At 60.3% G+C, this 22,353-nt stretch overlaps 2 protein-coding genes across 2 annotated transcripts; both read right to left on the bottom strand.

Moving 5' to 3' along the window:
- Nucleotides 1–624: 624 nt before the first annotated feature.
- ANGPT4 (angiopoietin 4) lies at nt 625–7,724 on the bottom strand. The gene is made up of 9 exons (XM_065754358.1): nt 7,429–7,724; nt 3,997–4,152; nt 3,683–3,804; nt 3,255–3,487; nt 2,986–3,101; nt 2,741–2,842; nt 2,503–2,669; nt 1,986–2,116; nt 625–1,911 (listed from the first exon to the last, which is right to left on the bottom strand). The coding sequence occupies exons 1-9, from the start codon at nt 7,720–7,722 to the stop codon at nt 1,751–1,753; spliced, it is 1,482 nt and encodes a 493-aa protein (XP_065610430.1). The 5' UTR covers nt 7,723–7,724; the 3' UTR covers nt 625–1,750.
- A 1,554-nt stretch (nt 7,725–9,278) lies between these two features.
- Nucleotides 9,279–14,968, bottom strand: RSPO4 (R-spondin 4). Its single transcript, XM_065754375.1, has 5 exons — nt 14,695–14,968; nt 12,686–12,874; nt 12,307–12,450; nt 12,034–12,219; nt 9,279–9,863 (listed from the first exon to the last, which is right to left on the bottom strand). Exons 1-5 carry the CDS (start codon nt 14,771–14,773, stop codon nt 9,790–9,792), a joined length of 672 nt encoding a protein of 223 aa, XP_065610447.1. The 5' UTR covers nt 14,774–14,968; the 3' UTR covers nt 9,279–9,789.
- Between the last annotated feature and the right edge of the window lie 7,385 nt (nt 14,969–22,353).

Raw genomic sequence — 22,353 nt, 5'->3', positions numbered from 1 at the left:
CAGCCCAGGGATTTAGGGTACAGGGAGCAAGCAGGGTTGGAGGCACGCAGAGGTTCACAGCAGCACCAGGATAGCTGTAACCACAGTACCTTGCAGGTAGTCCCACCTTTAATGCATTTCCCATTTTCAGTTATTAAGCACAGCCCCACTGATCAGCCCCTTAGAGGAAGTGCCAGCTGCATCACATGTTTTAATCAGTGTTAATTAGCAAATGCTTTATGAATGGGGGAGGGGAGGGAGCAGGCCCGTAGGGTGCTTAAGGGATGGGTGTTGCAGGGGGGGGCAGTGGGAGGGGTTGTTACTACTGCTGGTGGTCATCAGTGTCTGCTGGGGGGGGGGGGGGGGAGGACAATGTCAGTCCTATCCCCCATGGACGGGGATGTTGTGGGATGTCACCAGGCTGTGGAGGACCTCTAGTGGCAATAGGGTCGAGGAGGACGGGGCTGGCCCACGGTAAGACGGCCAGTGCTGTGGAACTGGGTGTTACAGAGCCCTCATCCATGCTCTGAGCTCAGTCAGGGCTCAGCTGGACAGGATGGGGCTGCACCCCCCTGAATGATGCAGGCATCGCAGGGAGACTGCTGAGAGGTCCTTTATGTGGAGTTCATACATAAAGGACCCCGATAGTGACCCCACAGCCACAGCTCCCATCCCCACCACTGCCAGAGCACTTGGTAAAGGTGGGAGCTGTGCATGGGGGTCTCAGCTCTGTGCAGGTACCCCGGGGTGACTTTCCCACCGCTGTCCTGCAAATGGAGATCCCCTGGTACTCGCTCTGCTTCTGTCCCAGCTGCTACGGTGTGGGGCCAGCATGGGTCTGGGGGCATCTTGCTTCTGTCCAGGACAGGGTCAGATGCTGCCTGGTGCAGCTCTTGGACAATAAATAGCTCTCAGTACAAAAATAAAAGAGTTCCCATGCCAAGATCCAGGACGTGGGTGGGCGTGGGGGCTTTTCTCAGCAGAAAGAAACCCTGTTGAGTTTTGCCCCACTTTCTCCAGGCTGTCACCAAACACACTTCCAAGTTTGGATTCCCCATGCCAATAAACCACGTGGCCTGGAGGCAGTGGCATGGGGGTGTCAGCCCTATAACCACCCTCATCCCCAAGCTTCCTCCATCACTTACAGCTCCTCGTGCCCCACCTCAAAGCACAGCCTTGTCACCATATGCCACCTCCAACCCCCCACCCTTGGGTGCTGGCACTCAACCCCAGAGCTATTGGCCACTGTGTGGGGGCCAGGTGCCACATGCTGCTGGTGGCATCCACATCCCCTCCTGCTGTCCCTGCCCCAGCAGGATGTGCACAGCCAGCAGTCCCTTTGCACAGGGAGAGTGCATGCAGGAGGGGAAAGTCACGTCCTCCTTCATGGCCGTGCAGGGAGGAAGGATGCCATGAGCTCACACACTGGTCCTGCTCATCCTGCAGGAAAAGCGAAGCGATGGGGAATTTAGGGCCATGTCCTAACATATATAGAAAAGGCCAAGTGCGGACTGTCTGCCTCTGTGTGACTCGTGCAGGAGGTCTGGTGGTCCCAGACACACATCCCTGCATGGCGTGGAGCCTGGAGCCCTGCAGACGTGGGGGAAAACAGGGAGAAACCGGGAGGGAACGGGATCCACGCGTTGGAGCTTGCAGGGGTGGGGCTGGCTCAGAGTCAGCGCCGAGATCTGAGAGAAACAAAGAGTGAGGAAAAAAGAATGGGGGAGAGCTCTCCAGGGGCTGCATCCTCCCACTGCACTGCTCTGGCTGGCTAAAAGCCCACGGGCCGTATCAGCATGCGGGTGCCCTTCAGTGAGTAGCTGGGCCCCTGGAAGTAGTGCCAGCGGATGCCGTTCAGCTTGCGGATGTTGTGCCGTGCTGGGTAGTAGATGCCATTCAGGTTGGAGAGCCCGCAGGCATCGAACCACCACCCTATAGGAGAGAGCAGGGGGGTGGCACCGGGGTGGGCACGGAGTGGGGACCCCAGCCCAAAGCTCACTGCTCACCTCCTGACAGCATCTGGGCGCACTTGCAGAGGCAGTTGTCATTGTCGGCATCGCGGGTGCTGAAGTTGGTGCCCTGCAGGGCCAAGCTGCTCTGCTGCCCGGCCGTGCCACTGTAGTCCTGCAGTGAGAGCCTGAGGCCACGTGTGCCATCGCTTCTCTTCTCACTCAGTGGGACTGCAGAGCCTGATGGCTCCACCCTCCCACCCACAGCCCAGCTGACATCCCTGCGAGTGTGCACTGCCCCACAGCATCCCTATAAGGATGTTCCTGGGAGCAAACCCGCTTGCATGAGCACTGCATGGCCCCCCACCCCGGCTGCATGCCTTACTGGGACGGGAAATCCTTCAACTTTATTGTAATTTCATGCATCTACTTGGGGAAGAAGCCAGTTAGAGGAGCAGCAGGCAGTGTAGCAGCGGCCTCATGGAGGAAATCTGCCAAAATCCCAGTGAAGCCCCCATGGGAACACCCAGCAGACAGCGGTGCCAACCACCCTGGGGCTCAGGGGCTCACCCACCTGTAGAGCTGCCTCTCGCTGTCCAGCTGAAACCTCCCATAGTGGGCATAGACCTGGCTGCCCTCCCAGTCCTGCAGCTCCACGCGCAGCACGTAGGGTTCCCGGCTCGTCAGGAGGTGCACGGCTTCATTGCCCAGCCAGTGCTCCCCCGCCGCATCCCCAAAGCCCTGGGGGAGCCGAGGGAGGGTGGGCGTGGGTGGTGGGTGCAGGAATGCCCCATCCCCAGCCCCATGCAGACCTGCTTGTACTCCCTCCAGCCCCGCTGGAAGCTGACGCTGCCGTTGGTGCGGAGCTGGATGACCGTCCAGCCACCGCCGTCCATCTCCATGTCACAGAACACCTGCAGCAGGGAGCCAAGCACCTCTGAGTGTGGTGACACATCCCACTATCAGTGGGGCCGCCTCACGGGTGGCTGGGGACATCCCACTGCTCTGGGCTCACCCCATGGTGCTGCAGTGGGAGCCGTTTGTGGGCTGCGCTCACCTTTCTGGGTTCGCTCAGGTTGGTGATGTGCAGGGTGTACACCCCGCTGGCACTGCTGCCTGCCCGGAGCACCTCGGTGCAGTCCTGGAAGTGCTGCTCCTCGCTGGGCAGCGGGGCTGGGCAGAGGGGAGAGGGGAGAGGTCCCCAGTGACCCCACAGGTCCAGCATCCCCGCTCTTCCATCTCCCCAGCCGTGGGGATTTGCTGCATCTCAGGGCGCGGGGCTGAGTCCCTCTTGGGATGCAATGTTTTTGGGTCCTCCCCGCTCACCTCTACCCTCTGCCACGAGGCGCACCAGGCTCTGCACCGACTCCAGGAGCTGCAGCTGCTGCTGCTGCAGCAGGCTGGTGTTGGCGTTGGCCGCCAGCAGCGACTTCTCCAGCTCCTCGATGGTGCCGCTCTGCCGGCTCACCAGGCGCTGCAGCCTCTCCTTCTCCGAGCGGATCCCCGCCAGCTCCGCCTGGTGCTTTGCCTCCATATCCAGCACCCGCACCTCCAGGATGCTGCAAGGGGACGCGCGGTGGGGACGGGCAGCCCCAGCCTGGCTGAGGCTCCCCAGCACTGCTGCGAGCTGTCCCCGCCCCCTCCAAGTGGCACCTATGGGATGCGGGCACGTTTCCCCACCCAAAGGGCTGTGATGGGACCGTGTCACCCGCAGGGACCCCCGCTGAGCCCCATGGGGCAGCCCCAGCCCCTACTTGTTTCTGCTCTGCAGTCGGTGGATCTCGTTGGTCTGCACCAGCAGCTGCTTCTCCAGCTTGGTGGTGGACAGGGAGTTCTCCAGCAGCTGCATCTCGATGCGTGACGTCTGGTTCAGCACCTGCACGGGGACGTCGGGAGCGTGGGTGCACACAGCGGAGCCCCTCTGTGTCCCCAGCGTGCCCAGGAACCACGAGAACACGGAACCAGCACCCCTCCAGGGAATCACCCCGCGTCGTGCAGCAGAGGAACTGCCCCACGCTGTGCTTCTGGCAGCGGTGGGGACGTGGGGACACGCACTGTCACTGCCCACCTGTGCCTCCACGTCGGTGAGCTTGCGGCTCTGCTCGGCGCTGCGGTTGAGCAGGGAGCTGCCGATCTCCAGCACGGTGGCCGTGTGGTTCTGCACCGCCGTCTGCCGCAGCCGCACCGTCTCCGGTTTCACGCTGCTCTGGATGGAGCTCTCCAGCTGCAGAAGGCAGCAGGGTGGGATGGCACGGCTCAGCCGAGGAGCTCGCCCCATGGCCAACCTCAGCGCTGCCTCCAGGGCACTCTGAGCATTGCACGGCCCATCCCTGGGTGCTTCGGAGCTTATTGGGAGGACGGGACGTGCTGCCTGTGGCTGCAGTGCTGTGGAGGAGCCCGAGGCATCGCTGCCAACATTCCTCATCCTGAGCCCTTGCACAGCTCTGCTCCCACGTGTCTGGGTTGGGAGAATGGCTCCTGCTGCGTGCTGGCACTGCAGCTTGCCCTGCTCGAAAGCACCAAGGTGACACAGCAGGAGCTGCCCTGGGTGTACAGAGAGGACACTGCTGCGGGTGGCACTGGAGTGGCTGCAAAGTTTTGGGGGGGTGGCATAGTGGCAAAGCAAGGCTGAGGGGGTGGGGGGATTCACAGCCATGGGGATGCCCACAGTCTCCAAACTGGGCTTTCCTCTTGCTGGCACAGCTCTGTGTGTTCATGGGTCTACTGTTGAGCTGGGACTACTGACCGGCCAGAGCAGCACCAGCACCAGCACCAGCACCAGCACCAGCACATCTCAGCTGCCGGCTGTGTTCCCATGGCCGCCAGCATCCCCCCACCGCCGCCCCATCCCCATCCGGTGCCGGCTGCTGCCTTGCCGCAGGGAAGTGCTCAGGGCTGGGAAGCAGCCGGCTTTGTGCACGGCTCTGAAGCGCCTTCCGCTTTCCCAGCCCGCGGGGGACAGGCGCTTCCCAGTGGGTTTCTATTTCTGGCAGCTGCCATGAGGTTCCCATTCGTCCCCTCTCGAGGGTGACAGCCTCGGTGAGGGCTGTGGCCCCGGGGCCACTGCGCAGGGACCACGGGGAGCGGAAGGGATGTGATGCCGCCCACGCTGGGAACACTGCCCCACGGATCCCACTGGCCCACGGATCCCACTGCCCCGTGGATCCCATTGCCCCACAGATCCCTCTCTACCCTCTCCAGGTGGGTCCTGTGCCCTCCACGCTGCTGCAAACCAAACCCCGTGTGCCAGTGCCATGGCTGGAAAGCATTTCCCCAGCTGAGTGATTGCTGGAGAGTTTCCCTTTAGCCCCTCCGTTAATCTTGCAGCTTCTCGGGGCTCTGGAGGCCTTTTCTCCCTCCTGATTTTGCCTTTTTTTTCTTAAAAATAAACATATCTCTGAGTGAAGGGCAGCACATACCCATGGAAAAGGTCAGGCTGGCAGAGGCAGGGCTGAACATGGCCCTGGCTGCTCCCTGTGAGTGGTGCTGGGGCCTCTTCTGGGGGTCCCTGCCCTCCCTGGGGGGAAGCGTGAAAGCCTTCAGGCCCTGACCATGGCTCTGCTGAAGACACAGACCTGGGAAGCAACTGGGGCTGGAGGGACCTGCAGCATCCCTGGATAGTGTGGACCCACCTGGGAACTGTCCTTTGCTCTGTGGGTGCAGAGAGGAACCAAGGGACCCTCCCCAAGAGGGTCACTCCCTAAGTCCTCCCAGAGGCTGCAGCCATGGGGCCACCCCCCACAGGGAAGGGACTAGGGGAGCAGGGCACGGATGGGGCCACCCGAGCCAGGCAGGCAGCAGGTTCCCCACTGCTGGTCCCATCCCTCCTGCAGTGTGGCACTGGGGGGACGCCGCTCCGGCAGCGCTCTGACCACGGCCGAGCCCAGCTCCAGCCCCGCGTTGTGTCCTGGGCCAACAGTGAGAGCTGCCAACATTCACAGCCTCCACAAGAATTTCTGTTCAGCAGCAAAGCCCCGCGGCAAGAGGCCCCTGGCCGGCAGCACAGCACGGCCACCCCGATGTCCCCACACTGAGCACCCATTGCAAACTGCTGGGAGGTCCCATTGCACCAGGTATTGGGGTCACAATCTTTCCTGCATGAAGGTTTTGTGCCCCACACCTCATCACCCCCCAAAGGGAGGGGCAGAATGGTGGCACGAGAGGTGCTCGGTGCCCGTATCCTCTGCTGCACCACCACGCAGCCTCCCTTGGGCAAAGCCACATGTGTCCTTGTGTCCTCATCGTGTCACTGCCTGTCCCTGTTGGTGACAGCATGCCTGGCAGTGCGGGGAGGGTGACTTGGCCTCCAGGGGTCTGTGAGCTGGAGGACAGGGGGTCCCAAAGGGGCTGTGCCATATCCCTGGCCCTGAGCACAGCCCCAGTCCTCTGCTCCATGGGCAGACGGGGATTTGGGGTTGTTTACAACCCGTCCCCAAGCCCGGTGCCTCTTTCGAGCCCGGTTTGTTTGTTCAGGCCTGGATCCCAACCAAAACAAGCCTCCTTGCTCAGTTCCAGTTAATTTAGGAAAGCAAAGAAACGGGACACACACAAAAAAAATAAAGACCCAACTGAGAGCTGCCTGCAGCAGAGGGGCCATGCTGCAGGGTGGGACGGACACCGGCTGTGCCCCTGCTCATGGGGTGCAGCTGCCCAGATGGGCACATGCAGCCAGGCTTTGCTTAGCGTCCTCCTGGGGCTCAGCATCCTCCTGGGGCCCAGAGTCCTCCCAGCTTTTGAGGAATCTGCGGTCTGAGTCAGCCGAGCAGGGGACAAGGAGCAGCCCTGTGTGTCTCGCATGCTGTCCCCGTGCGGTGCTGGCAGTGCCACACTGGGTGACAGCCAGGGAGAAGCCATGGGGACTGAGGTCCTGGCATGGGGATGTAGCTCCAGGAAACTCTTCTCTGATGCTCACACAGATGTGAGGTTTGGATGTATCAGGTAAGACCTCAGAAAGCAAACGCCGCTTCCTGCCTTGCCCTGCAGGGCTGGGAATATGGAAGTACATCAGGGGGTCCTCAGGATGGGGGAGGGGGGGGGGATCCCCATGGTGCAGAGTGCCCTCCTGCTTTGCCCCCGCTGTGGGTCTGGGGCTCCCAGTGCCCCTGTGGGACTAGCAGGCCACGAGCTGTGTTTCCCATGCAGAGTCTCACCCGGTGCCAGGAACACTTGCGAAGCCCACAAGCGGGAACACAATGAACCCTGCCCTTCGGTCCCTCACCCCGCTGCGTGCCAAATTCTTCCCGGCAGCTTCCTGGCTGCGCCGCATCCTGACCCTACATGGGGAGTGCCGAGCACTGTAAGGTGCTCGGGACCCCTGGCACAGGAGGGGACCGTGGTGGGGACACGGGGGGCACAGCACAGTGAGCGGCAGCACTCGCAGTGCCCACCCATCCCCTCCGGGCGAAAACAGCACCGGCTCTGGGGAGGAGATTTGGGCAGCCGGGGGCACCAAACTCTCCCACAGATCGCTCACGAGGGGCACCCCCTCCCCACTGCCTACCTTCAGCAGCCACCGCGTGCTGTTCTCCAGGACCCTCTCCAGGTGCTGCAGGCGCTGGGCAGCCCCTCGGGCAGCGTGCCCGGCGCCGGACGGTGAATCCCTCTGCAGAGCGTTGACGGGACCGGGTGAGGCGAGCGGGCACGGCGGGGGCTCGGCCTCGGGCAGCACGAAGGTGTAGCTGCAGTGCCCGTGTTGCACGCGGTGCCAACGCTGGCGGCTGCCCACGTCCAACGCCCGGCGCTGGGATGCGGCTGTGCACAGTGCTGCCAGTGCCACGAGGCTGAGCGCACGCATGGCGCGACCGCGGGGCTCCCGCAGCCCACCCCCCCCCCCCTCCCCCACCTCCCCCGGACCCCTCCGGTGCTCCCGCAGCGGTCAGCGGGCACAGTGCTGCGGGGTCGGCATCGCTTCCCGCTGCTCTCTGAGCCTCCTCCGGCCGCCCCGCAGCCTTTTATCGCCGGGCTGAGTCCCGCGGCAGCCCTGGAGAGGGAAGGAAAAAAAAAACAACAACACACACACAGAAGAAAAAAAAAAGAGGAGGAGGAAAAATCTGTTTGAAAACAATACTTTTATCTTTTCTATTTTTTTTTTTTCTCTCCTCCGAGCCCACCGCGGGGAGATCGAGTTTCACACGTGATCTTTGCGTATCTCACACCCAGCCCTGGACGCCCTCCATCCCCGCGCACCCCCGACCCCACTGTGCCCCCATGGCGCCCCATACCCCGCTCCCACCATCCCCAGCTCCCACCCCCGGGGCCGCCCCTCCCCCTCCCTCCCCCCCCCGCAGCTATTAATAACGGCGGGGGGAAGTGGAGAGCCGATTTTGGCTGCTCGGCCGTGGGATGGGCCCGTGGGGACCACGGGGACACAGCGGAGCGGAGCGGGACCTGCCCGGACCCCGTGTAGGGTTTGGGGAAGTGCTGCTGTAGGATCGCTGGGGATGATTGGGATTCACACGGTGTTTTCCTGAGCTCGGCCCTTTGGTGTGGAGCTGCTGTAGTGGTTGAGCTGCACGGGAATGTGGCACCCCCGAGGGTCCCGTGGGCATTGTGGGGTCCTGGTGGCTGGCACAGAGCCCTCGGAGCCAGGATACGTGCTGGGATGCTTGCAGGATGACCTGGGATGCATGCAGGATGTCTGTGACAGGATTGGCCATACAGGCAGGGTGGCATGGGGATGGGAATGGCCATGGGGACAGAGTGGCTGTAGGGACAGGGCTGGCTATGGGGACAGGGTGCTCATGGGAGAGAGGCATACCGTGGGCACAGGATTGCCCAAGAACCTCCTTGGGCTTTTTTGCCAGGTTTCTTGGAGCCAAACCCTGACACAGACCTTGTGTGCACCCCACTGGCTGCTGCCCCTGTGCCCCTGCAGTAGCACTTGGGGAAGGGATGGGATCCCACTGATGCTGCTCATTGCTCACTGCTCGCTGCTCACTCCTGCTGCTGCCTCAAACCGAAACTGCAAAAACCACTTCTGTGTGCTGCGGGGACAGAGGCTGAGGGTGACCCCAGCACCCCCCGACCCACGATTTCTATGGCAGTGCCTCATGGAAACTGTTTCCACGGTGCAGGAAAACGGAAAGGCAGTGGATGCTGGAGGCTTTCATGGTTTATTTGTCCATAAGCGAACAGAGGAGCGATGCTCCCGGCCGGCTCGATGCTGACACCCAGTGCTCTCCTCCTGGAAAGGCCCCGCGGCCCCACAGCCCCCATCTGTGCCCGGAGCAGCAGTGGGGTGGCCAAACCCCAAACAGTCGCAGAGATTCCTGTGGTGAGGGCAGCAGTTGGAGCAAAGCACTTTGCAAAGGTGCCGCTGTGCTTCTCCACACGTCCCATGTCTCTGAGATGGGGACAGGGATGGTGCTTCCCTGCTCGTGTCTGCAGGGGGCTGTGGGGCTGCTCCCCAGGCACAGGGGGCTGCTGTGGTGTGGGGTGCATGGGCAAAGCCCCCCCGTCCCCTCATTGCTGTGCTCACATAGGGCAGCTGTGAGCCCACATATGTGCCCTGCAGAACCCCAAAACACACAGGATCCTGTGGGGATGGGGCATCTCCGTGCTATGGGGATGAGATGGGGCATCCATGGCCTGCAGCACGGTCAGATCCACACCAGCCCCATCCCGCCTGGCTGCAGAGAGGGGGAGAGGGAAGAACAGCAAAATAAGGCAGCCACCCCCTGCCCGAGCCCCGGGGCATTGCTTTGGACACTGCAAATTAGATTTTCTGAAAAGGAAATGTTTTACAGGCCATAAATTGTCTCAAAAGAAAGGGGGAGGTTGAGGGTAGGGGGGTGGTGGGGGAGAAAATTGTGCAATTTTCTGCAGCTGGAAAGCTGGGGCAGTGCGGGGGGGGGTGGCTGAGCTAGGTGCCCGCGTCCTGCTCTGTCCTCTGCTTCTTCTGCCGCCTTTTGCCTTTGTTTTTGAGTTTGGTTTTCTCTGGAAGAGAAAAAAGAAAAGGAGAAAAAGAGAGGTCGCTCACTGGGGATGGGCAGCAGGGACCCTCGTGTTGGTGGGTGAGTGCTCCCACCCGAGTCCCATCTGTGGGACGGGGAACACGGGGCTGCCCCCGGAGCCGCACTGGGTGTGTGGGGACAGGGACTCATTGCTGAACCCCAAATCCTTGATGACCCCAAAACCTCCAGGTGTGAATGATGGGGTCAAAGCAGAGAGCCTTGCCTCTGTGCAAGAAGTGAGGAGGTGGGAGCAGCTTGGTGGGACATGGATGGGACATAGGTGGGACACGGGTACATCCGTGCCTCCCCAAACACCCCTTCAGCTCCGGGGTCTGCAGGTCAGTGGGGACTGTGCTGAGACCCCAAAGCAAAGTGGGGCATGGGATGAGACCTTCAAGATCCAATGGGGCAGGGAAAACCAGGGAGCTGCCCAAAATCCAGGTGGATTCACCAGGCCACGTGTGCACACGGAGCACGAGGAGCATGGTGGCATGTCCCAGCGCCGGCGACGCTGCTTCTTTGCCTTGCTCCATCTCTTCTCCTGCTCAGCTCTGTTTTTCTGCTCTGATCTCCCAGACAATTGCCACCCACAGAGGAAAGGGCACAGCACGGATGCCAAGCGTCTGGAACGGAGCGCGGTGGGGACACAAGGCAGATTTACAGTGGCGTGAACGGTTTTGTGCCCGGGCCAAGTGCCGATGCTGCCGGCTTCCAGGGGCCGGCTCAGAAGTGGTAGCACTCATCTCTCACCGCACAGCGCGGAGCTGGGACGAGGCAGCGCCTTCCTCCGGCGCGGCGAGGGAGCTCGCTGCCCTGCAGCATCTGGATCCCATAAGGCTGCATGGGACAGGAGCCTGGGAGCAGGGTGGGCGCGCGGGGACGGGGAGCAGGGGGGCTTCTCTTGCTGCTGGGGCCGCACGTAGCTGCATCCCTGCACTGAGAGACCCAATCCTACAGCTGATCCCCATCAGCACCCAGCTGTCCCCTGTGGGATGCGGTGTACCCAATGCTGCGGTCCCCACAAAGGGATGGTGGTGGGGGCTCTGAGCTGTGAGCACACACATCCAGCAGATCCATGCTCCAGAGCAGCACATCCCATGTCACCAGCTTTGAGGGGCCACAGGCAGTGCAGCCACATTTCCCCATATCATTGCCCCAAAGCTGCCTGAGTGGGGCAGGATATCAGCTCCTCCACGCCGTCAGCATGAGGCATTATTTATGACCAGCGGTGCTCCGATGGAGACGTGCTCCTGGAGGCTCTGCAGCCCCAGCACACCTGGCTGCAGCTATTCCCACCTTCCTCCAGCCCTTCCCTGCTGCTGCCATCACCTCGCACGATGCACAGTGAAACCACAGCTCCGAAGCACCAATCTCTGCAGTGCTGGGGCCAGCAGCTCACATCTCCTTCCAAGGCTCAGATCGGTATCTCATGCAATCTGCCTTTCTGCCAGTTATTAAGCAGAGATTTATTAGAGCAGCTTTCAGTCCAGACGGTTGCATCCAAAAGTGACATCAGCCGCCTCCTGGTTCCCATTGCCATCCCAGTGCCACTGGGCTGGGTGCTGGGAGAGGTGGTGAGGAGCCCCCACGCTGCAGCCCTGAGCTGCACAACCCCAAAACAGAGAGCTGGGGAGCAGCAGCGGGAGGAATCCCAGGGATGGGGGCTGGATAAAATCAGGGAGACCACCGGGCAGGGCAGAACGATGCCTTATCCCAAGGACACACCTCAGGGCAGGATGAGGACTTGGCTGTCACACCTCCCCCAGGTGACGCCCTCCAGCTCTCTGCTCATTCCTGGTGTTTTGCAGATCTCCGCAGTTTTGTGCAGTTTTTTGCAGGTATTTCCCCCCCCCCCACCCCCCCCCACCCCACCCCAGCAGCTCAACCCTCCCTGTTTGCAATTGCAAAGCAGAAAACCTCAGCGCTGCCTCTCCCTCGCAGGCAGGGCAGGACGGGGCCGGTGCCAGGGGCTGCTCAGCACATGTGCCTGGGAAGGCAGCTTTCTCCAGAACTGCACGGTAACAGCCACCGCCGACCTCCAAATGCTTGGGAGATGAGATCCCGGCTCTCCGCTCACCGCACCGCCGGACCCCACCGTGCTCCTCGCTTTTAGGGGCCGGGGGACTGAAGGGGGCATCCGGGGCTGCGCTCACCTCCCGGGCAGTGCTTCCTCAGGCGGCACCTCCTGCTCTCCAGCAGCGCGGGGCACGCAGCCCCTTCCTCCCGTGGGGTGCCCGGCACCTCACGTACCCGCGTCTCCAGACCCCATTTGCAGCCGCAGCTCCGGCCCTCGTGAGTGCAGGCGCTCCACTCGCTCCAGGGCCCCGGCTCGCACGTTTCTGTGGGGTGGGGGGGGGCGGGGAGGGGACGGGTGACCACGCCGCGCTGTCACGGTGCGTGGGGTGCGGGGTGCGGGTGCCTCTTACCTTGGCACTCCTGGGTGCCGGGCTGAGCCACGGTGCTGGGGGGGCACTCCCGGAAGCATTGGCCCTTGTGCAGGTAGAACTTCTCCTTGCACTTCATGCAGAAGTCTTTGCTGAAGCAGCTCTCGCAGCTGGGCGACCTGCACTCTGCCGGGGAGGGGGCTGTGAGCGGGGGGTGGGGTTAAGCACGGGGCCGACAGTTCCCGGGGATGCGGGGACCCACTGTAAACCCATTGGGTAAGGGAGAGAGGGAAATCCCTGCGTCCCAGCTGCTTCATCTCCAGCCAGCACCCAGGGCTGGATGTCCTGGGGGTGCTTCGGGAGGCAGGGGGACCCTGGGGGTGCCTGCAGGCACAGCAGCCCTGCTGGGTGCACCACGTACTTGTGCATCTGTTGACCTCCAGACCCCGCACGCCGAAGTAGCCGGGGGGGCAGGTGTGGACGCACACCCCGTACTGGCGGATGCCATCCCTCCAGATGAGCAGGAAGAGCCGGTGGTGGCAGGTGATGCAGCCGTTCTCCTCCGAGCACAGGACGCAGCCCGTGCAGTTCTCCAAGAGCCCGGTGCTCACTGCGGGGACAAGGACAAGGGCCCTGTGTGTGTGTGGGGGGGGGGGGGGGGGGGACACGTCCAGCACATCCCAATGGGATTGAAGCCGGGAGTGGTCGGCAGGTAGAAATGCGCTCTGAGCCGCTTTAATGAGCTGCTGATGGATATGTGTCAAGGGAACAAAGCGTTTCGGAAACATCTGAGCGGAGCTGCAATAAGGATCTGTCTGCTGACTCCAGAGCTGCCACCTCTTTCCTCTGCCCCGCTGCTCCGATTTACACAAGGACAGCAGCCCCAGGGAGGCTCTGCTCCCAGGGACGAGGACACGGGGACACGGATGGGGCACGCCCTATAACAGCAGAGCATCTCCATACCAGGCCCCCCCGGCTTCTCCAGGCACACAGCGAGATGCCTCTGCTGCACCCGACAGCATTGGGAAGCATTCTCTTCTGGCTCAGAGCTCGCCCTCCGTGCCTCTGAACAGAAGTGCATGCTGAGCAGCAGCAGCAGTGCCAGGAACACAGTGGTGAGTGCATGGCACCCAGGTCCATCCGCTCACAGCAGGTCTGACAGCGTGGAGAGGGGATATTGCATGTAGAAAAGCCCTGAGGAGGAGGCAACCCTGGGCACAGAGTGGGGGCAGATCCCCATATGTGCAAAAAGGAGCACTTGGATAGTGGCACAGGTGGTGGTGCCATTGTCATCGTGGTCCCAGAACCCTCCTGAGAAGCAAGAGAGGGAGCAGAGGGCTGGAGGAGCAGTGGGAAGGCCCAGACAGAAGGTTCCCTGCAGCCCTACAGACCCACGGCCCTACAGCCCAAAGGTAAAGGATGCACAGCAGTGATGCCACATAGCTGTTCCCGAGCTGTCCCCTCCTGCTCCTCATGCCAGGCCACGAGGACTGAGGCAGCAGCACTTTGCAGCCAGGAGGCTGTGTGTGCTGGGAGCTCGCTAACGAAGCACCTTGGATCCATTAAGTTGTTATGGTCTCTGTTACATATTTACCAAACGCTGACAACATTTGTGTTCCTGGCTGCAGCCAGAGCAGCTTCCCAGGAGACGCGGGGATTTACGAGCGTCTTTCCCTTCCCCAGTTCTTTGGGATGATTTTCTTTTCGCCCTCCCTCCATCTCCTGGCTGGGCATGGAAGGAGGGGAGCTGATAGCAGGATGGGGCAGGATGTGATGAGTCAATATGATGATGCCCACCTTTAAAAACAGCTCCATCTGCACACTGGGATGTGGCTCCGGAGCATTGAGAATGGGGAAATCAAGGACAGCTCTTGGGTATCCTTTGCCAGATGTGGTGGTGGCAGATGAGGATGGGCACAGGGGTTGCACAGGGGGTGGCACCCCACTATGGATGCATGGAGCTGTGCTCAGACCCGTGGATCTTCCTCACTCCCCCCATACGGTCAGATCACACTGCCAGCCCTTCGGGGCTGTTCCCACATAGGGCACAACAGCAGCAGCCTTGCTGTCCCCATGGCCATGTCTTACAGCCACGTACAATGAACATGGATAATTATCCATTCTGTGTCCCAAGGCCTCCAAAAATCCCTGTTCTCACCATATCCCCCCAACCCCCCCACCACCAGCAGGTCACAAACTGAGCATCTCATGTCATAGCCCCATGGTGGCACTGGCCAGTGGTGGGGACACGTCTTAGGGCACCCTGCTCTGCTCCCTGTGTCCCTCTGTTTGGGGGAAGGATGGGGCAGGGAATGGTGATGCCTCCGAGCATCCTTCCAGGATGTTTTGCTCCTCGTGCACCTCCTGCATCGAGTGGAGAACAGAAATACTGTCCAACCCCAACCCCTTCACGCACTGCACCCACCCTACCTTGCTTCTTCCATCGGTTCTGCGAGAGCATTTCCATGGAGCTGATGAATAACAGCAACATGAATATTATCCACTGCATCTGGGCAGGAGGAATGGAGGGCGGGGAGGAACTCAGACCATCCGAGTGGAGCTCACAGCATCGCCCCGGGCACGGCACAGCGCTACGGAGGCATGGGGCGGTCAGCGCAGGGCAGCGCCCACGGGCTCTGCCTTTAGGACCACAGGCAGCCCCCCACTTTCCCCCTCCGGATAAATGAGGAGAAGGGAAAATATCCCCCGGAGGCACCGGCAGGAGTGGGGACGGACGCACTGCAGAGCCCCGGGCCGGATCGGAGCGTGCCGCCGTCCCGCTGTCCCGCCGCCGTCCGTCTGTCCCGCTGCCATCCCGGCACGGCGGGGGCACGGCGAAGCCCCCGGCTCTGCGGGGCGGGGACAGCCGTGTGGCTCCGCCCCGGGACGGCCCTTCTCCGGACCCGGTCGGGTGCGAGGGGCCCGGGGCCCGGGGGCTGGATCGGGTGTGCCGTGCCGAGCCGTACCATGCGGTTCCGTGCCGTGCTGAGCCAAGCTGTGCAGTGCTTTGCCGAGCCGAGTCAAGCCGAGATGAGCCGGACCAATCTGAGCTGAGTGGAGCCGTGCTGAGCTGAACTGAACTGAGCCAAGCTGAAGTGAGCCGTGTTGAGCTGAGCCGGGCGCAGATGAGTGGAACTGGGTCTTGCGGAGCTGAGCTGTGCTGAGCTGAAGTGAGCTGAACTGAACCAAACCAAGCTGAGCCAAGCTGAGCTGCAGCTCCCAGCACCTGGCTCCCAGGCAGCTGCCTGCATTCCTCACCCCATGCACAACCTGGGGGTCCCAGCACGCCCAGAGGGAGCCCTGCACCCACCACGGGCATCAGCAAGGGAAAAGGTTGTGTGTGGGATGCTCAGATCTGTGTTGGGATGCTCAGCAGCAGCTTCCCACCACAGGCACCAGCCCTGCAGGTCGGGACTCTGAGCCCAGACTGCCCCTGACCCGAAGCAGTGGCCTGGGATGTGCTAGGCCTGCTTTACCTGGGAGGGCACAGGTCAGGCTGGGGGACCACTGAGCATCGGCAGACAGCACTGCAGTGGATGCGTCCATCAGTGTCACCCCATCTCTGGGCAGACCTGGGGAGGCAGAGAGTGAGGAGGCAGCTGCCCCACTGCTGAGCTGCAGCTGCATGTCAGTGTTGCTCTCCTTGCTGCCTCCATTTCCCACCTTGCTTTCTCCCTCCCACTCCCCCAGCTCTCCTCAGATGTCTCTCTCTACCTCTCCCATCCCACCCAATGCACTTCAGACAACAAAGGAACCACTTCAGACCCCTTTGGCCTTGCCCATAGGAAACCAGGAGTAATCGCGGTTGGGATCACTTTCATTTTTTTTTCTCATGTTGTTGTAGAAATAAATTGGAAGATTACTCATAAAACACAGGTTTCCAGCATCTGGCACAGCACTGCTTTCCATAAGCAAGCATGCCTGCAGAAACGTGCCCCCACTGCAGATCCATGGGGGCTGGTGGGGTCCCGTGTGTGCATGGCAGCGTGGGGCAGAGCAGTGTGGGTTCAAGAGGGTCTGTGTTTGTCCGTGAGAATGCATTTGACGTAGTTAAGTCCCCCACGAGCATCCAGCCCCTACCTCACCTCCCCCAGCCCTTTGTCCCTTGTCAATGGAGCTGGTGCTGCCCCAGGAGCTGGGGATGCTGCTGGCTGCAACTTCGCTGCCTCGCTCCAGTTACAGCTGCCCTGATCCCAGCATCGCCGCTCCCAGCATCACCGCCCTGCTCCTGGCACCGCGCTGCATCCGAGGCCAACCCCCGCGCCAACACTTGCTAATTGGGTGTCTCTTGTTAGCGCTGCATCCCTGAGGCCAGCGCACAGCAGGTCCCTCGGCTCATCCCTTGGGCTGCACAATGCCTACAGAGGCTTTGCCAATGACAGCGATGACACCGTCCCGGGGCTGTGCCATTAGCTGCTAACGATCCCGATGGGTGATGAGTGCTTGCGCAGGAGCAGATCAATCCCGTTCATTTCCCCTAACGTCGCCATTTATGACTACTCCTCCTAAAATTGCAGTGGGAAGGGATGATTTGCTGTCCGCTCATTAATCAGGCGCCTGTTACCTCTTTGTTCTCGGCGGCGTTTCGGGGCGAGGTGCCCGGCTGGGGCCGTGGCCAGGGGCTGAGCTGACTCACGGACGACACCGAAGCGCACAGAGCGGAGCCCGGGGCGCCCTGGCAGCTCCCCGCTCCCTCCCGCAGCTCCGCGCCGTGCCAGCGTCCGGGGAATGCAATGTTCCTCCTCTGTCTTCCAAAGCACCGGGGAGAAAACGTCCAGAGAGATAATTTGGAAAGTTTGTTTGACACTTGAGTGTGCTTTCATCTTTGGGAAATGTTGGGGGCCTTCCAAGGCTGCACCGCCCAGGGGCACTGTGCTGAGATGGGTGATTTGGGGATGTCGGGGGGTCCAGAGGGGACCCGCTGGGATGGAGGGATGTGGTGGGATGGGGGGATGTGGTGGGATGGAGGGGGCCCGATGGGATGGAGGGGGCCCGGTGCTCCCTGTGGGTGAGGCACTGATTCCTCCCAGGTCTGAGTGCTGCGTGCCGTGCTGGCGGGGAGGGGCGGCTTTCCGAAAGCATCGTGCATCCAAAGTGATGAATATGGGTTTGATCAGGGGAGGATTTCGACGGATGGTAGTGGATAAGGAAGAAAAATATTTGGCATTCTTCTCCCATCATAACAAGCCCAGATGCTTGGACGGTGGCAGCCCACTTCCCACAGGAATGGAAATTCACAGCTGCTCCCCATGCCAGCTCGGCAGAGGCCCTTTCCCCGGCGCTTACAAAATGATGGCCCCACCTCACACCGTGCGGGGCATCCTTCATCCTGCATCCACATCCTCTGCATTGCTGGTGTAATCCCATGGCACAGCCTCATCCCACAGCACACCCGTGTCCTGTTGGGTCCGTCCCATGGCACAGCTATCTCCTGCATGCTGCTGGCCTTGTCCCATGGCGTGGCCACGTCCTGCGCTCTGCCAACCTCATCACAGCCTCCTCCTCACCTCTCCTGTCTGTCTCATAGCCCCATGCTGGGGAGGTTAAGCTCTGGTGCACCATGGGTGATGCACTGGGAGCACTGAGCTGCAGGGTAATCATCCTTGAACCAACTGAGAGCATGGAGCATCCTACAGCATCCTTATGGCACACTGTCCTCCTCCTTTTCCCGGAAGGAGAAAATGCCAGCTCTGCTTTCTTCCTCCTAGGGGATCCCCTGAGGATGTAGAGCTGCTGGGCATGGAGCACAGGGTCAGCTGGGCAGGGGGAGGCTCAGCTTCACCCCGCCAGCACTGTAGCTTGTCCAGCCCTATCCCAGTCACTGCAGCAGCTGTGCGATGGCAGAGCCAAAACAGAAGCACACGCAGAAATGGAATCGGTCTGGAGAAGTGATGAAGGCAGAGGGGCAGTGGGAGAAGGGAAACGGGAGGAAAGCAAAGGAGAGCGGAGAGGTGGGAGGCGAAGTCCGGCATTGGAACCAAATTCCTCACCCGAGCCAGCACAGCAGATTTCCAAGTGTTTATTTTATCTCCTTTAGCTTAGCCTCTCAGAGGCAGAATATATTGAACGGCTTGACTTTATATAATGGAAATAATTGAAACAATACTCCTGCTTCCCCGCCGCAGTTTGTCGTGACGTGAGCCAAGCGTGACAGCCTCGAGGTGGTGGGGACAGCCGCTCTCGGCGCTTGTTGGCTGGTGATTGCTGACACATGTCAGCATTGCTCCCAGTTTCCGTACAGCTGTCAGAATGGGAACGATGTGAGGGTGGCTGGTGTGGGCCAGGCCAGGGCTGGGCATCACCTGCAGCAGTGGGGTTCTGTGGGGAAAGGGGGATTTGGGGCAGCACTGCGGGTGCGGGGATTGGGATGCGGGAGGGATGCGCTGGCAGTGAGCACAGTGTCCATCTCTGAAAGATAAGAGGCAGAGTGATGTGGAGGTTGAGAGCTGTTGGAGGTTGTGTTATTTCCTTCGAGGGGGAGAGCTCCCTGGTGCCCAGCATCAGTGGTCCGTGCTAAGGGTCCTTCCCATGCGTGCTACCCAACTCTTGCACTCTCTGCTCGTAAGCTGGGAAGCCACAGAGCTGATTGAACCAAACAGGAGCTAATGCAACGTTGTGAAGTTCCCCCTGTCCAACTCCACCACATTCTGCTCCATGCTGGCTGCAGATCTGTAGGGAAGAGCAGGATGGAGCTTAAAGCAAAAGCAAAAGCTGGGGGAGGGCTTCGGGGAACTGCAGCACTGTGCAGGAATTGGTCGAGAGCTCTTCCTGCCTTTAGGGCATTCCCTTGGCTGTGCTGTGCTGCGGTTTGGGAAAGATTCCCCTGAGATAAAGCAGAGAAATGGGCTGCAGGGTGAAGGATGGATTTGCAGAGCTGTGGGCAGCTCACACGGCAGGGTCTGGCTGTGGGGAAATTTGGGGCCACGGTGCAGGGCTGTTCCAGGCTGGGGACACCAAAGCATCACTGCAGGTGATTTTTCTGCTTCAGTTCCCCCAGAGTGATGCAATCACAACCTCTCTGCTGCTGAGCCACACCATGGAGCATTCCCTTCTCTGCTAAGCAATGCTATAGACAGCTCCTGGCTCTCCCTGCAGTGCAAATTGTGTATGTGTTAATGGGAGGGAGCAAGGCAGCAGTATGTTAGCAGCTGGCCCTCTTCTGTTCGCCTAAGAATCATTTATGCCAAATTCCATTTGAATTTCTCTTAATATTTCTGCTATTTAAGGAAAGTATTGGGAAAGACAGATGGAAGCATCGTTCAGATGTATGCTCCTGGCTCCATGTGATTCAGCACTCAGAAGTCCTCTCCTTTTTTCAAATAATTGCAATGTGACTGCGTCGCTCCCTCTCACCCATCATTCCCAGGAGGGTCAACCCTCTGACTACAGCAGATGACTCTCACCAGGAGGAATTCAGCAGAAGACAAAGGCTCTGGGCAGGAGCTCCTGGGTGGTGGCATCCCCCTGGCAGCCGCAGTGCTCAGGGGGATGTGACTGTGGCTGCAGCACTCGTGGTCCCCCGTGCCACTGCTCGCCCTGACTGTTGGCAGTCATGTGCTGGTGGCCAAGGGCTTGGCACAGGGCAGGGCTTGGTGGCTCTGCTCCTTGGGTGGCCAAGGGGAAAGCAAACCCCAGAGGGGCTGAGAGCACGGTGCTGGTGTTGGCACCGCCTGGGTGCCACCCTGCCCATGCACAGCCCCAAAGGATGCCACACAGCTCTGTTAGCTGCAAACCCACTTGCTCACAGCCTGCCTGGGGAAAGGATCCAATTTGTACCGTGACCAAATCGCATGGCTCCCTGCTTCCTCTCCTCCTCCCAGCCCTGGCCAGCACTGAAAGGATTTGCTCATGGTTTTGGGCAGCAAGTTAGAAGGAAATAGCATGTCTTGAGGGCCCTCTGGGCGGCAGCCCTTTGCTTGGATGTGCAGCACATGGCTGCGTGCCCCCAGGCACAGACACGCAGCACTGCAGGGGCTGCGTGCTGTGGGGTCAGTGCCTCTGGAGCCTCCCCTCCTGCTCTGGGTCAGGCTCAATGTCATGCAGCCAAGCAAAGAAACAGTAGTGCACCTGCTCCTTAGCCAGCACCATTTACTCTTGTCCTTTCTCCTTGCTCCATGGGCCAAGTGCCACCGAGCCACCCTGCATGGCCCCAAGCAATGGGAGTCCCCAGCTCCATCTGTGGGAATGAGGGCTGTGGGTTCCCATAGGGATGTGGGAGCTCCTCTTCCCCCTATCCCTGGGCACAGTCACCTCTCGGGGTCACTCCCAGCCCCACTCCCCATAGCCCCATTGGTTGGGGACATGAACATGTAAACCCTGAGGATCCCGGCAGTGTGGAGCTGCTGTGAGTCACATAAAGACTTTTCTCAGAATTAATACCAGGAGGGACACAAGCTTTAATATTTCAGAAGTGAAAATAGAGTGATAATTATATTTTGTCGATGTTCAGGAAAATTGCTACCACCTGGCGGGCGGCAGCCGGCCCCGCTCGCAGCTGACGTCAGGGACGCCGCCAACCAGTGGGAATCTGGGGTGGAAAGAGGAAAAAAAAGAACCAACAACAACAACAACAAGAAAAAAAGGAAAGTGCAGAAACTGCGAAGGGAAAGCTTTTCTTCAGTGGAAACCCTAGAGTTGTGGGAGCAGCCCCATAAGATCGCACAGAGCCAACCCCACGGGTTCAGCCGAGCTGCCCCAGGTGCTGGAGAGCATCTTGGTGTCTTGAGGGGGGAAAAGTAATCCACTACTTGTCACCGTCTCAGTGAAGGGGTCGGCCTTGCTGGAACATCCTCAGCCTTGAGCTGGCACTGGGGCAGCCCATTCCCCCTGCAAACGTGGGAGATGAGAAAGGCAGCGGGTGAGCAGTGTCTGTTTGCCATTAGGAACGGGGTTTTAATAAGGCACAGAATGCCCATGATGTGGTCCTCACCGGTCACCCCTTCATCGCAGGGGGAGCCGTGCAGAAAAACACTTCTCGCTCCTTTCTTTCTCCCCTCTCCCCCCTCCCCCTTTTATATCCTGTTTATGCCGCTAACAAATCCAATTTCCAGGAGCTGGAATCACAACAAAGCCGGTGTTAATGCAGCCGAGCTGCTCCAAGCGCTGCTCCTTGTGGGCAGCTCCTCTCCCCGAGTGCACAGAGGACGCTCCGCTTCGTCGTCATCCTCCAAAATGCTGAAATGTGGGAGGAAAGGGCTGGGGTGGGCGAGTGCTGAAGTGGATAGCGGTGGAGGGGATGTGGCTGTCCCCGTCTTTGCTGCATGTGCTGCAGGAGGGATGCGGTGGGACGGCCCCGTTGCCCATGGCCATGGTGGGAGCAGAGCTGCTCTGCAAGCTCCAGCTCATGGAAAGAATTCTCCACGTGGGAATGTGAGCAAAAAAGAATAAATGAAGGAAAAATGGATGCCAGGAAAAAGTTCATTTCCCCACTCTGCTCCCTGTCATGCACTCATTCCGGGCGCTCCTGGTGTGCCATCTGTCCTACCCACAGCATTTCAGAGATTTGCTGCTTCCTACTCACGGGGACAGACCCACCCCGGCTCCATGGGCACAGTGGCACAGAGGGACACTGCCACCCAATGCCCTTGCCTCTGTCTGGCTCCCAGCAGGGTCTGTCCAACACCATAATATTGTGATGGAAGAGTGATGTACGGCATGGCCTCCTTGGTGCAAAGCATTCCTCCCACAGGGAAAGGGGATCATTTGAGGTTACCAATGCTTTCTGCTCTTATACAGTGCTTCTTTGCTCATATGAGCTCCTTGGAAGCCATATCCAGACAGGGGCAGGGTGCTGCAGGCAGGACAGGGCTCAATCCCAACATCACCAGGGTCTCAGTGTCACTGTACAGACACAGAGGTGCTCAGCCAAAGCGTTGGGAAGGATTTACAGAGTTCTTGGTGTGTCCCCTTTTTTATTTCTAGAACAGAGCAAGAGCTGAACTCTGCTCTGCCTGCAGCACTCTCCTTTTGCCAAGTTTCCCAGCAGGGCTGGGGGAGTGGAGTGGGGCTGAGTGGAGCGCATTACCTGGTGTGCTTGGAAGGGTGAGGTCATCAGGTCAGGGACTGCTCCCCTATATCTCCACATCCTCC

Source organism: Cyrtonyx montezumae, unplaced genomic scaffold (genome assembly GCF_038088225.1).
Source record: "Cyrtonyx montezumae isolate F1298 unplaced genomic scaffold, pur_monq_1.0 scaffold_9, whole genome shotgun sequence".
NCBI lineage: Eukaryota > Metazoa > Chordata > Aves > Galliformes > Odontophoridae > Cyrtonyx > Cyrtonyx montezumae.
The sequence above is the reverse complement of the archived record's forward strand: the minus strand, read 5'-3'. Positions and strand labels throughout refer to the sequence as shown.